The sequence below is a fragment of the Planococcus citri genome, chromosome 4 (assembly GCF_950023065.1).
Source record: "Planococcus citri chromosome 4, ihPlaCitr1.1, whole genome shotgun sequence".
In the NCBI taxonomy this organism is placed as follows: domain Eukaryota; kingdom Metazoa; phylum Arthropoda; class Insecta; order Hemiptera; family Pseudococcidae; genus Planococcus; species Planococcus citri.
The window spans coordinates 33,946,321-33,960,396 of NC_088680.1; the positions used below are offsets into that span (position 1 = coordinate 33,946,321).

Here is a 14,076-nt window from a genome sequence, read left to right on the forward strand (position 1 = left end):
GTTCGCATCAAATCATTTTTTTTTAAATTTGTAAGTTGTGGTGGATAAACTTACTGAAAAATAAGATAAATGTGATTGTCTGATAAATATTTGCTAAGAGGTATAATGTAACTGATGTTGGCTGCTGATCCATGTTTGCATTGAATAAAATGAGGTTTGTCAATATTGCAGTACGAAGAGTTGATCGTTTGGTTGAAATTGGAACCATGAACGCTGACAGTGATTCCATCGTTGATACCTTCTGTAAAATTCAATTTGAAAATTGAATTACGAATTCGTTCGAATAAATTATTATTTTTCAAATGCAAATCCTTGATTACTTTGATATTGATCTGTATTTGAATATCCGTTACTTGACCATGGTTCGGCTGCGTATCGTCGTCGTCTTTGAACGCCTAATAATTCTATGGAATTCTTATTACCTGGTAAAGGTTTTATTTTAGATTCCTGGAAAGAAAAATGGAAAAAAGGATTGAATTATAACACAATATTCATCGAGAAAATTTAAAAATAAAAACGACGATTTACTTTTCTAATAAAATGTTGTTCTTGTCCCAATCCGGAAATGGAATCTTTTGAAGTATAACCTAGAGCTGATATAATTTGCGTATCTTCGAGGGTGTTAGCAGCAGGAGTCATTTGCCCAATATTTGCTATAGGTAAATAAACCCAATTAGCATTTGATGAGAATCGAAAAAAAAATAAAATAAAATGATGCCATTTCACCCACCGATGAAATCGGTTGAAGCTTGTCCTTGATCCTGTACTTTGGCTTTTAACGAATCTTGTGAAGCTTGATCATTTTCATCTCCGGAATTATGAAAAACTCCAGGAAAGCAACAAAACGACTGTCGAAAAAACGTTTACAAATTATATACCTATTCAAGACTTGATTCTAACTGTTTCATCGAATGTCAAAACAAGTAGGTATACCTGACAAGGAGAAGGCGTATCCCAATAATGAAGTAACGAATTATGCGATGAAAATATGGTATTACAATGCGACGGTCTACCAAGAGCTGTAGGTAAAAGGTCATTCACCGCGTAACTGTCTCCGACTTTATCTTCTGGGTTTAAATTATGTGGTAAATTGTTAACTTGCAAAGATGGTTTCAATTTACTAAAAAATGCCATCGAAATTAATCTCGAGAAGAAATATCGTTCAAGAAATACATGAAATTTTAATGAGACATACTGTTTGGTGATTTTTTGATTGAAATTAGTCATTACAGAATCTGAATCTAAAGGATAATCACTGACGCTGGGTTGATAACTGAATGACGAAGTTTGACGATCCTTGCTGCGTAATTTATTCGGCATATGATGGATCAATTTCAAGTCTGTAATATTGTGTCTTCCGAATTCATTCGATTGCATTATCGAACTCCATTGAGGTGGTGTACTCGCTGACCACTCGCTTCTCAGACGATTTATTTTTTCACTGAAAATTTCATCCAGTATTCAAATAACGCAATGAGGCGAGATGATATTTCAATAAATTGGAGGACCAACTCTCAACTCACTTGTTCCAATAAGACGATAAATTTGCAGTATACGCATTTCGGAACTCCAAGAAATACAAGGTTGCTATGGAAGCTAGGCTATAAAATTACAAAAAAGAATGGGGATAAATTCAGCTGCGAAAATGGTGTAAATAAAATTTACAAGAAAAAATACCAACCATCCAGCAATGACAAAGACAAGGCCGATAATTATTACTTGCAAGTAGTGATTTGAGCACAAATTGATATCAGCACAAGATGATATCTTGTGTTTTCCGGAAATATTGGAATTACTTCTACTTTTACCACTCAACACTGCAAAAAATTGATAGGAATTAGATTTTGTATCATAAAACAGATTTTGTACAAGATAATATTCAAAGCTTCTAACAGAATGATAAAAGTAAACGGTCTCTAGATCTTTTAAAGAATATTATGTAGATATAGGTAAGTAGGTTGTAGCATCACTTGAACAGAATTCACAAAAAACGGGCGCTAACTCATTAAAGGCAACCTATCAATTAAGTTCTACGTTGGATTTTCCAACTCGTTTAACAGTTTAATATAATGCAGATAAAAAAATTACCAGTGGAATAAGACGATGTCGACTTTGTGCTGTCATGTCTTCTTAGTCTAACTAATTTTCTATTCATACGTTCCAGTTCGTCAATTCTAGTCTCGAGATTATCAGTTACTTTACACAATTCTTTAACTGCACCAACATTCTCCATATAAATTCGTTCCTACACAAAATAAAATTCTCAGTTTTGTACTTGAATACCTAAATCTGTTTAAATGCCATTTTGTAAAGCACATAGGCAGGTATCTATGTATCAAACATACACATTTTTCCTTGCTCTAATGAACTTACTTTATCAACCAACAAGAAATTCTCGAATTTGGTTCCATCAGGCAACACGATGCTTCCAGCACTAGTTACTGCCTCTGGTAAAACCTTTTGTACTTCTTGAGCAATGACACCAGTATCTTGAGTATTTACAAGTCCAAAATGGGTCGAGAATTCAGGAGAGTAAGTGAATCTGACCACGTTAAGTTGCTGAATATTGCGAAGTTGTTCTTTGTGGTCACACTGCAGCAGAACAGAATAAACAATTTATTACACCATGCAAGAAAATATCATTGAAAAGTTACGGAATCATATTATTGCCATTTACTTTCTGTATATTGGTTTTGATTCGAGTGTCACTGGGTTTCATGATGTGACCAGTGACTTTAACGTTGCCATGAACGACGAGAGCTTCATCGGGGCGATCTGTATTAATACCGACTCTGCCAGCATGAAACACTGATTCAGGGGAACTGCCTCGTTGCCAACATAATTCAACATCATTTTCAAACTGGCCAGGATTTGATGCCTAAACCATTTAATCATTAATTAGTCATGTTCACTGTGAGGATTCAGTTTCAAAATAGGCACAACTTTTGAATTAGCTTACCCTGACGATAATTTTTTCCGAAGAATGCGAAACAATTGGATAATCACTACTGTCGTTGCAATGAGCGTGTAGGCCAACGACTAAGTAGAAATACCGCTGGTCCGGATTAGGTTTTCCTTTTTTCCTCATATTATTCGAGGTAGTTTCACTGAAATGCAGCCGTCCTACGGTTACCTTAGTTACTTGATCGGATCTCAAATCAATCCTGCAATCGCTCAAAAAAGAATTAGAAGATTATTGCTACGAAAATATGAGTTGAAACTTGATTAAGAAAAAAACGCCACTAACAGCACAGGATGAAACGCTTTTTTACTGCGGTCACTTTGCGATTGTTCTACTTTAATCGTCTGCGAAGGTGATTCCACTTTGACGCCATAAAAATGCAAATGAAAACTTGAAATCTTACGAATACCTTTACTAGTTTTTACAAATTGCGCTTCGCCTTCTAACTGAGCGTGGCAAGTAATCTGAAAAAAAAATCCCCAACATGTTAGCCAAAACTCCACGTCAGCAAATCAGAAATATCAGGACAGAAGATGACGTTACAATGTGTACCTGAAAATGGTTCTTTTTCTGGCACACAAACGCATCGTCGGCGTTGGAAAAATTGAATCCTTTATCAGCATCTACACGATAATGAGGAACTGGCCTGTTAAAAGAATGAAAATCCAGTTAAATCATCTTCACTTCACATCTAACTACAATAATTTCTGTAAATCAAATCTTCTTATCAAAATGCTTACAATTCTTTCAGATTTTGGTCACATAATGCATGCCACGAGCTTTGTTGGAATGGTTGAAATCGTATGCACTGAAAACTGGAATCAAGGTAAACTCCAGAATCATTATTAACCGACCCAGGGCCGTTACTATTGCTATCTTGGTATCCATAATCGTCATCCTTAGAGGTGGCTATCGCTGAGGCAGCTGCTAACGCAGAAGCATGACTAGATGCAGCATCTGATGGTAATTCTTTGCAATTCAAATACCGTACTTTGGTTATACAATATTGTAAATTTGTAATGAATAATTCTTTAATCAATATTATTCAAGTACCTGGTTCCTGTTTAACATGCACGTTTGAAGAATCTTGTGACAGTTTCCTCTTTTTGGCACGATTATGAGGGTTCAAGTAGGGTGACGTGTCGCCGTTAGATAAATTACTAAGCTGAGTAGGAGTAGTGCCTTCCCTATTCGATAAACCTGAAAATGGACGTGATTTTTGAGCATTTAATAAATTCGTATAGTTAACGAAAGCGAATAGTCTACGTTTTATTTGCCATATCCAGAGGGGAAAAAATGATCAGATCTAATCAGGTCTGACAAATCTAATCGCATCATGGTCAGATCTGATCTGATTGAGATCAGCTCTATTCAAGTCTGTTCATTCATATCCAACTATTCAGATCTGGCAAGATCCAATCAGGTCTCTTCTATTGGATCTAACATGTGTGAAGAGATCTTATTTAATCCAATAAATGCCCGGATTTGATCAGATCTAATCATTTTTAATTAGGTAGGTAATTAGGTATGTACTATTTTGTAATGATTCTTACCTGGAGATATCGGTGAAGCCAATACATTCTGATGCTGTTGTTGTTGCTGTTGCTGTTGTTGGGTAAGTAATGGAGTAAGAATGGTAGAATGTTGAAGTAGAATGGTTTCTCCACAGGAATTTTGCATTTGGATGGCATGTTGTAGAGGAGATTTGACATATGGTAAGCTGACTAAACCATTCGGAGTCGTCGAACCATTAGTTTGTAAGAGAATTTCTTGAATGTTGGCATTATTTGTCGTTTTTTGTACTGAAAGTAAAAAGACAGTTTATCAATTTTTTAGTTTTAAGGATCCGGTTTTCAGTAGACCAATTCTAAAATCCAAAATGCATCAATCAATTTCATCAGAATGTGATTCCTTTTGAAAAAAAATTATTCGATGAAGTTAGAATTGAAGCTTATACCTACTATTCCTAGAGATACCAATAATAAAAATTGAAACATTTCATAATTACCATCAGGAGGCGAGTATGGAGGTTCTGATCCCGAATCAGGAGGACTTTCTGGTAAACTGTGACTGTAATGCATTAAAAAAACATAAACACATTGATAAGTATGTTTTAGGCAATGCCAAAAATAAGCCAATCATATCAATCACTATAGGCAAAGATGTCATCATGACAAGACTTTGAATCAGCCAAACAGTTTATAATTTTTTTTTTTTTTTTTTTCAAAAATGTTATCCATTAGAACAAATTTCACTCATTATTATTCTCAAACAAAAAATCTGATTTAGGCTTTTGACTTACTGTGAATGCGCGTAGGTATACGTTGAATCCAGTGATATATTGGGTACTGTGGTATTATACGCAACAGCTGATATGTTGGCAGAAACCACTTGATTTTTATTCAATAAATGAGACTGATGGGACGACTGAGCCAAATGATGCGGATGCAAAGTACGATTAGCAGGATTCTGATCAACATTCCCAGGAATTCCATTCACATTTGTTGGCAAATGAGAGGAAGCTGTATTATCATGGGATAATGTGTCTCCAAAATACCTTTAAAAAATTCAGAAACAATGGCTTTAAAGCTAACTGTATTTTATTACACCCCCTTATCTATACCTTAATTCAATAGCAATTAGAATAATATATTTGCTACACTTACGACGGATCCGAATCAGTTTCATTATTGATGAAATCTTCCAACTGGCTAAAATCCAAAGATTCGTTATCGATTCCTCCAACATAATCATTTCGTTCCTCTGCGAACAAAAAATACCCATAAGTTAGTTACTATAGGTAATAGGTACCATATTATATTCACCTACTTAACAAATTTTTTCTCATGTCTTTGGCGGATTATTTAAATATTTCCCTTATCTATGTACACATTCGTGGTGATCGAATTAGTTTACAAATCGAGCTTTAAATGAGCTACATGTTTACAAAGGTTAACCGTGCATTAACGAAAGGTGTACACAGTAGGTAGGTATTATAATACAGGTGCTTTTAAAGGGAGGGTGTGTATGTACACGACGCGTGGTTGAAACAACTACATAGATAGCATAAAAATACTATTACAAAATAAGGTGAAGATAAGGGGAAACTAGGGTACGAAATTTATCGTATTTCAAGCTTGAAAAAAACGTTTACGTGATAAACAGACCGAAACGCACGCAAAGGGTAATTTGCCCATGTAATGACAATTTGAATTAACTGCTGGATCACGCTTTTGCACATATACATATACCGAGATGGTAATAGCCCTAAAACACCCTTACAGCAATAGCCGATGGTACCGTTGTCTGGTTCCATTTGGATTGATTCGCTCTAGACAATTTATTCTAGGGATATTTATTTTCGTTATAAGTACGAGTATATTCTGTGAGTGATAATGGTTTGATCTAGAATGTATTAAAAAAATTTAAAAATTTAAATAAAACACACTATAGTCAGTCACAAACACAGATAGAAGAAATATCTATTCACAACGAATAAATATTTATTTTATACGTACCCACTCATTTCAAATTAAATTAATAGCCTCCCTACAATTTTTGGTTATAAACAATTTGGAAAACAAGAAAATCCAGCATAATTAATAACTGTCCTATAATTTACCTATTCTATTTCGTACCTACTACCTACCTAAATAATTTTCGCATATTTCACCAAAAATCCGGAATAAACCCCGAAGGAAGGCCTAATACTAGCATTTTCAGCAACTGACAGGAAAATAATTCATTGCAGGCAGTACTCAAAAAAAAAAGAAAAAATATATTCAGATTATTTACCTACAGTGCTTTTTATATCACATCAATTTCCAAAAATTAAAAAAAAAATCTACCTATAAATACCTTCCTACTTTATTTTTAAACTTCAAAACTCATTGATGCGTTAGCGACATTTCATTTTTGAATACCTACGAGTACATTTTTCGAATGTAAATCTAGTACTTGTAAGACTGGAGTTCTGCGCCAGGTGTTTACTTTTCCCCGATTATTCTAGTCGCTGATATGGAAACATCCGTTAAAATTATAGATAGTTGGCCACACATTCAATCGCAAAGGTTATATATTGCGACCACTTCCGACTTGCAGTGACCATTGAAAATTATTTTTGGGGTTAGAATTTTTTTTTCAAAAAAGATTTGAGTTTTCGTAAATTTTAAAAGAATTTTCAGGAAGAAAAATGGTTTTTTAAAAATATTTTTTGGAGTAATTTTTCAGAATTTAAATCTTTGGCTATACGAATTTATTGATGATGGGATAGTTTTGAACCGTTCTGAAGGCTCAAGTCGAGTTTTAGATTCTTGTTTTGGAAAAAATGCCATAAATAATTTACATATTTAGGTACCAGTTACCTACCTATAGCGGAAAATTGGATCTGATCAGATTTTATTAAATCTGGACGGCCGCTGGATCCAATTAGATCAAGTCACATTTAATCAGACCAGAGTTTTGATCGGATTGCATCGGTTCAAAACAGTTCAGATCATCAGATTCAATCTTTCCCCTTGGAGGGTTAAAATTAAAAATTCAGTAATCTTCAAAATCATGATTTACTGTCTTTCTATGCGTTTCGATTGACTTTAGTCCATACTTTCAGAATACTATTTGTGCCCGTCCAAATTCCTACAGCGTTAAAATTTTTATGGATAAAATGATCTATTCACGTTTTCTCCCTTCAGGGTGTGTAGGTACAGGAAATTGTTGACCGAAAATCACTACTTTTTCACTACCTTTCAAAAAAATCACTACCTTTCAAATTTTTAAAAATTTTTTCAACCCCCCCCCCCCCGGCCCCGAATAATTTTTTCATTTTTGTTTCGTGTTGGACTTTGTAATTTTTTATACTGAAGTAAACATTTTCATAAATTCAATAAAAACAGCATTTTTAAGTAGTTTTGGTAAAAAAAACAGCATTTTTTTTTGATCTACAAAACATACATTTTTTGTAAATTTTGACAAAAAAGTAGACAGTTTTGGCAATTTTCTCCAAAAAAAACATGACTTTCTCGTCCATTGTCGTTTTTTAATTCGTGAAATTCATCATTCGGAAAAATGGAAATTTGAGATTTTTTCATCCGGGAAAGTGCACGCGGAGAAATTTTTAGGAACCCGATTCAACTAGAAATGGGTTTAAGCTGTTTTTAAACCTCCAGACATTTTTTTTTGGAAATATCAGATTTCCACAAGATTTTATTAAGAACAGTTCAATGAAATGAACTTTGGCACTTACTTTTTCAAATTATCAATCAACTGGATTTTCCATCTTTTTTTTTTTATTTTTCACTACCTTTTAAGCAAAATTGCTGAAAATCACTACTTTCACTACCGACTTTCAAAATCACCGCCTTTTTACACTTTCACTACTTTCAGTACCTGTAGACAGACACCCTGTTCTTTTTATTTTTTTGGAAATTTGATAGAGGCTCTAGAATACCTTGAAACACTCGCCAGTCGATTCGGAAGATTGTAATTACCTTTATCGATCAAATTTTGATTTTTCCGGAAATATAAGCCTTTGCAAAATTTTAAAAATTTGCCAAAAATCGAGCAATGAATTTAGGCAGTTGAAATTTAGGCTGATGGGATACATTGAGATTATTTTTTGATTCTCTTTGTCCGGTATAAATTTTTTTGAGACGGTTAGGATCGCTCCCTAGGCAATGAATTTCAAAAAAATGTCTTTTATTTTTTGTGCTTTTGATGTTAGTTCATCTACAAGTAAATGATCTAATGCAATGGTGTGGTCAATGGAAATGACGAAGAAAATTTTCCTGTAGCGTAGGACCTGAAAATGTGTTAAAACATGCAAAAATAAGCATTTTTTTGCACCCGTTTCGAAGGGCAAACTTTGTATTTCATCAGATCTAGCGTGCTCAGTACTCGAGTGGCAAAATTCTATTAATGAAGCCAATCACCCTGAAAATTTGGTTTTACTGTACCTACACATATTTAAATCTGCCTAGTTAATCGTTTTTCAAATAAGAATCATTATTTTTTGGTCTCATAAAATTTATTATACTTAATTAAATCGCAAACTATAAATGATTATTTTTGTGAAATATTCGATCACTTCACTTTCAATTTAAATCAGGTGGTACGAGTCATTCGCATTCCAAGTACATATAGTTAAATATTGAAATGTGTTCTTATGCTAAATTTTTCGTTTACATTGTGTTCCCAAATGCACATAAATGATGCAAAAATTGCAATGGAAAGTACAAAGGCTTGCATCAACTTTCAAATGATGTTGCAATTTAAGCGAGTAGGTACCTATTTGGCCAACAACCCTTTTATACACGATTTTAAAAAACGTATAAAAATAGAAACACAATCGATATCTGACTGTAATTAAGTAGGCATAATTCAATTATATGTATGAGGCAACGTTTGCATATGTACGTATGATTTTTGCATTTTTCATCACGAAATTATGCTTCAATTGAACAATGATTTTTCCATAATTATTTTAATTAAATGATTACTGAATGTATCCAAATAATTCATAAGAAAGTATTCACAGGCTATTATGCAAGTGAAGAAAATTGGAAGTATACTCTTAGTCTCTTACATGTGGTTAGGTTTGCTGTATAAGACTGAATTGATAGGCATCAGCTCATAAGTTTATGGCAAATAGATGCTGAGTATTGAGTTTCTAATTTAAATAATTATGGATTAACATTTTTGGTTCAAGTATATTTTGAATTAATTCTGCAGCATGATTTCAGTAAGTATTTCTATTTTACTTTTAAGTAAATTTTAAATACGTATGTAGGTAGGTACTTTCATCAAATTCAATTCAAAAAGGTTCTCTGCTATTTTTTAAAGATACTAATCCTTTTTTTCACTTCAAAATTTCAAATTAATCCGTCATCCTTTTCCCTCAATAATTCTTCATTTTTATTGTTTTGAAATATGGAGGTAATTCTAAAATCAAAAAGCCTTTTTCAACAGAGAATTTGGTAATATTGAGACGTTGCCTAGTTAAGATTTTAAATCGCACAATTTTTTTCTAAAAATCAAACTTTTTCCGCAGAACTGGACTCCTCTTCCCAACATCCATCATTGAAAGAAACAACGAACCATTCTGATTTCTTTTTCGTTGTAAAATGTACCTATCTCAAAAATTACTGATCACCATCATAATACCAGTAATTTCGAGCTTAAATCAGCCTCAAAATGATCAAGGAATAAAAGTCGAAGTCCCACCAGAATCAGCGGACTTCTGCGAACCTCCTGCACCACGCAATGAATTAAGATCCGATACGAGAAACCTGGATGAAATATTTGAACGCGAATCAAACAAGTATTGGTCGGTTCAAGAGGCAAGAAAAGCTATAATAGACCAAGACGGCGATTATGATTTCGAATTACAACAAATTGTTAAAAATAGATCGTACGAGTTCAAAGATGGCACTTACTACACGACAGGAACTACACCGAAAAAATATAATTGGAAAGAGAATGTTCAAGATTTCGGCACTTGCTGTCACTTAGCAGCCGAAGATCTGCGTAGGAGGATAGAAGAGCAAACAAAAACACCAACTGCGGACACAACATTTATGCTTTTGAAACAAGTTGAGAGCTTTATCCTACTCGTGTTAAATTTTATCAAACAAACTATACCATTTGACACCAAGACCCGAGAATATGCCCGGATGAACAAATGGAGAAATAAATGGAAGAATTGGTATCAATTGTCGATCGTGTTTCCTAATGTACTGGCTTATTATATGATGGTTCCTTCTGGATCACGCTCGTTATCATCTACCGATGTAATCATTCCACTTATATTGAAAATAATCAAAACACCGTATCAAAGTTTATCCTACAATCGTGATGGGGCAAATGCCGTCGCCATGTTTGGACCATGGCTCATAGCGACAGTCTATTCTTCGGATTGCGACGAAGAAGTTTACAAGAGGACGATACTCGATGGCAGCCAAGAGTATAAGAACGTTGTTAAAGAGTTGACTTTACCCTATAGCGTAAAACGTTTCGGCAAAGGACTTCATCGCGATGGAACATACATATCGCATGAGACAGTTCTAGGGTTCGGGTATTTGAAAATGATGTGTTCGAAGTACACCATGTACGTGTACTCGTTTGACAAAACTTTGAAAGATACACCGGCACCGCAATGTAATCGAGTCCTAGCTCTGATACTTCATCAGAGCGTTGCTCGTGGTCCTCCGGGAATACTTAATCGAGGTAATAACTTCAGAACTGATACAAATCCGAAAGCAACTCAGGGTAGTAAAATTATGCCACTAGCTCGAGTTTTACGAGTCAATACGGCCAACTGCAGATTTTTCGTGCGCGGTGTTACCGCTGGTATCGGATTCTACGAGGCAGATCACTCCAGCGACTTGTACTCCCAGTACTGGGTTCAATCTCGTATACCATTCAGAGGAGATTCCATAACTGATATTCCCGAATTCAAACACGCCTATGGTTTGATATTTTCCACAGATCACGATAATTATACTCAACTAAAATCCCGCACTGAAACCACCGATATTTATTACCCCACCGATGATTCGTGGAGTATTGTTGGAAGTTTAGGTACCAACGAAGAAACCCAACAAGAATTTCTGAGACAAAATTACGCGATACTTCATTACGGCAAATATCGTGTCTACGAGTACATTCGTTATGCGCATCGTGATGCAAACCGAGTAGTCGTAGATTTAGAAATCGATAATCGCCAAGGAGATAAAGAATTGGGTATCCGGTATAGTTCAGTCGAAGTAGATCCTAATAAAATGGATGATAATTATAAGAATAACTTGCGAGTGATGAAAATTGAAAAAGGGAAAATCGCGAGATTACAGCATGACGTGAACTTGGCGAAATGCACAATCAAGACAATTCTCGAGGAGAAGAATTTGCCCGAAGCTATGTGGCCAAATATCGATACCAAACAGACGACTTTAATTTTGCATAAATACCAGGACCGTAACGATGTGTGGACTTTGAATACAGTCGACAATGTAATATCGTCCTCTGTTTCTGGTATTCATTCGTGCGCTGCTCCTTTGCCTAATGAAATGGAAAACGAGTCGATTCGCGATGATAAATTTGTTTTTGACAAAAATCAAAACATTTACACGTATAAAAAATCCAGCGCTAAGTGCCATTTACTTAGATGGTTATCATGGCTCTACAAGCCAAAAGGGTGCATTTGATGTCTTTTGCATTAAACTGAACGAAGTCCCATCCCAATTTTTGAGTTTTACTATCATGTACATTGGAATGTCAAGCTCAAAAAAAAGTTCTTTTTACAGCTTCTAACAACTCATGAGCTCTCAAGCCTTCAACAAATTATTTTCTCATATATTTGCGTATTAATCATGTTCAAGAAAATCTTTACTGTTTCATTCTTTATAATATGTTCATTGTTCAATTTTAGACAAGAAATATCAAACATGTGAAACTTCTCAACTTTTTCATCGATGGGTTCCTACCTTAGGTATCTAACTCATTTTCAAACTTTAAAATTTGAATGTGCTGAAAATATTAATTTATTACGTCTCGTTTTAAAATAAATTCTTCCAAGTATTTTAGAAAAAGAGGGACTCGCCCCCTATGCCTGATATGTTTCTCTCTTCAACTTTTCCTGATGCTAGGACATCCAAAAAATTCAAAAACAGATCGCTTCAACATCAACTAGGCAGCAGATCCACAGAATTGTCATGAAATGGGGTAAAATTGAATCAAGAAAAAACATTGAATGCCTTGATTTATGTTCTGATAAATAAAAACTGCTTAGAAAAACATAGCTGGGGAATTTCTAAAATTTATTGTCAGCTCCGATCAAGTTGAAATTTAGCTCACTGAAACAGTATGTCACCCACATCTCAGAACGAAATTTCTCAGCTGCAAAAGTTGATTTTTCATTTTTAGACGAATTCTTGAAAATGGAGGAAATAGCCTATACTTATAGGTATCCTAGGTACGTGTAGGTATATTAATTTTCTACAAAAAGATTAAATACGGTATAGAGATGAAAATCAGAAACTCAGTTTATACACAAAATTCTACCCCTCCCCCCTTCCCTGAAACAATTATCATCATTTTCAAGCCGATTTGGACTTTCCGGCATAAGCTAACTTTTCGATAGCAGATTTCAGATCGCTCCATGAAGGAGTTGTTCTCAACCTAGGCAGCTGAAAACCCAATCAAATTGTATAAGTTAGACCTTCTGAATCGATTAAGGCAGCTGAATCGCAAATCTGAAGAGATGAATTGAAAAGTGTATTTTTTTTCCAAGTTGACAAATTTCAAATTTGAAAAATTCCAAAATCGTAATTTTCTGCAACAAGTTACTCAAAACATCGTCTGCCCACTAAAATTGACACCCCGAATCGATTGCAACCATTTGCAGACCGATCTTGAGCTTCTAGCTAAAGTTGATTTCTTTTCAGCAATTTTAAATGGCTCCAGAAGGCGTTGGAAAAAGTTGATCTTGTCATAAGTTCGACCTTGTAAAAAACCAGTGTTAGTGACAGACGCCATTTAAGTCAGTGGTAGTGTTCAAACCCAAGTAAAAAACCACTGGTAGCGACAGACACGATTTAAATCAGTGGGCGCGTGTTCAAACCCAAGTAGAAAACCAGTGGTTGTCACACACACCATTTAAATCAGTGGTAGTTTTCATTTTCAAACCCATGTAAAAAAAAACCAGTAGTAGTGACTGACACCATTTAAATCAGTGGTAGTTTTCATTTTCAAACCCATGTAAAAAACCAGTGGTAGTGACAGACACCATTTAAATCAGAGATAGTGTTACATTACAACCCATGTAAAAACCAGTGGTAGTTACAGACACCATTTAAATCAGTGGACAGATGTAAAAATCCAGTGGTAGTGACAGACACCATCTGAACCAGTGGGTGTGTGTTCAAACCCAAGTAAAAAACCAGTGGTAGTGACAGACACCATTTAAATAAGTGGACACATGTAAAAATCCAGTGGTAGTGACAGACACCATTTGAATCAGTGGGTTTGTGTTCAAACCTGAGTAATACAGATACCATTTAAATCAGTGAGTGTGTGTTCAAACCCAAGTAAAAAACCAGTGGTATTGACAGACACCATTTAAA

At 34.7% G+C, this 14,076-nt stretch overlaps 2 protein-coding genes across 7 annotated transcripts in view; one reads left to right on the plus strand and one right to left on the minus strand.

The window, feature by feature from the left end:
- The window catches only part of LOC135843754 (myelin regulatory factor-like protein), a 38,665-nt gene that overhangs the window by 860 nt on the left and 23,729 nt on the right, over positions 1 to 14,076 (minus strand). For 3 of the 5 annotated variants that reach the window (XM_065361759.1, XM_065361755.1, XM_065361760.1), the window contains exons 2-21: positions 5,629 to 5,725; positions 5,265 to 5,519; positions 4,971 to 5,032; positions 4,516 to 4,764; positions 4,016 to 4,162; positions 3,703 to 3,931; positions 3,515 to 3,608; positions 3,248 to 3,426; positions 2,960 to 3,173; positions 2,678 to 2,878; positions 2,374 to 2,592; positions 2,089 to 2,245; positions 1,682 to 1,817; positions 1,524 to 1,601; positions 1,196 to 1,441; positions 934 to 1,120; positions 731 to 848; positions 529 to 653; positions 321 to 447; positions 55 to 241 (exon numbers count right to left, since the gene is read on the minus strand). In XM_065361759.1, the coding sequence (XP_065217831.1) occupies positions 55 to 241; positions 321 to 447; positions 529 to 653; positions 731 to 848; positions 934 to 1,120; positions 1,196 to 1,441; positions 1,524 to 1,601; positions 1,682 to 1,817; positions 2,089 to 2,245; positions 2,374 to 2,592; positions 2,678 to 2,878; positions 2,960 to 3,173; positions 3,248 to 3,426; positions 3,515 to 3,608; positions 3,703 to 3,931; positions 4,016 to 4,162; positions 4,516 to 4,764; positions 4,971 to 5,032; positions 5,265 to 5,519; positions 5,629 to 5,725 (3,307 nt within the window). The remainder of the gene's footprint in view (positions 1 to 54; positions 242 to 320; positions 448 to 528; positions 654 to 730; positions 849 to 933; positions 1,121 to 1,195; positions 1,442 to 1,523; positions 1,602 to 1,681; positions 1,818 to 2,088; positions 2,246 to 2,373; positions 2,593 to 2,677; positions 2,879 to 2,959; positions 3,174 to 3,247; positions 3,427 to 3,514; positions 3,609 to 3,702; positions 3,932 to 4,015; positions 4,163 to 4,515; positions 4,765 to 4,970; positions 5,033 to 5,264; positions 5,520 to 5,628; positions 5,726 to 14,076) is intronic. The other 2 variants (XM_065361758.1, XM_065361757.1) reach the window with 2 other exon arrangements.
- Positions 8,968 to 12,354, plus strand: LOC135843755 (uncharacterized). Of its 2 annotated transcripts, none has more exons than XM_065361762.1 (2): positions 8,968 to 9,236; positions 10,008 to 12,354. In XM_065361762.1, the coding sequence occupies exon 2, from the start codon at positions 10,081 to 10,083 to the stop codon at positions 12,157 to 12,159; it is 2,079 nt and encodes a 692-aa protein (XP_065217834.1). In that variant the 5' UTR covers positions 8,968 to 9,236; positions 10,008 to 10,080; the 3' UTR covers positions 12,160 to 12,354. The 2 variants fall into 2 exon arrangements, with proteins under 2 accessions (XP_065217834.1, XP_065217833.1); XM_065361761.1 differs by lacking the exon at positions 8,968 to 9,236 and adding an exon at positions 9,269 to 9,698.

What these genes read in the sequence shown, in the direction of transcription:
- LOC135843755 (XM_065361762.1), top strand. Translation starts at nt 10,081, where the DNA reads ATGTACCTATCTCAAAAATTACTGATCACCATCATAATACCAGTAATT.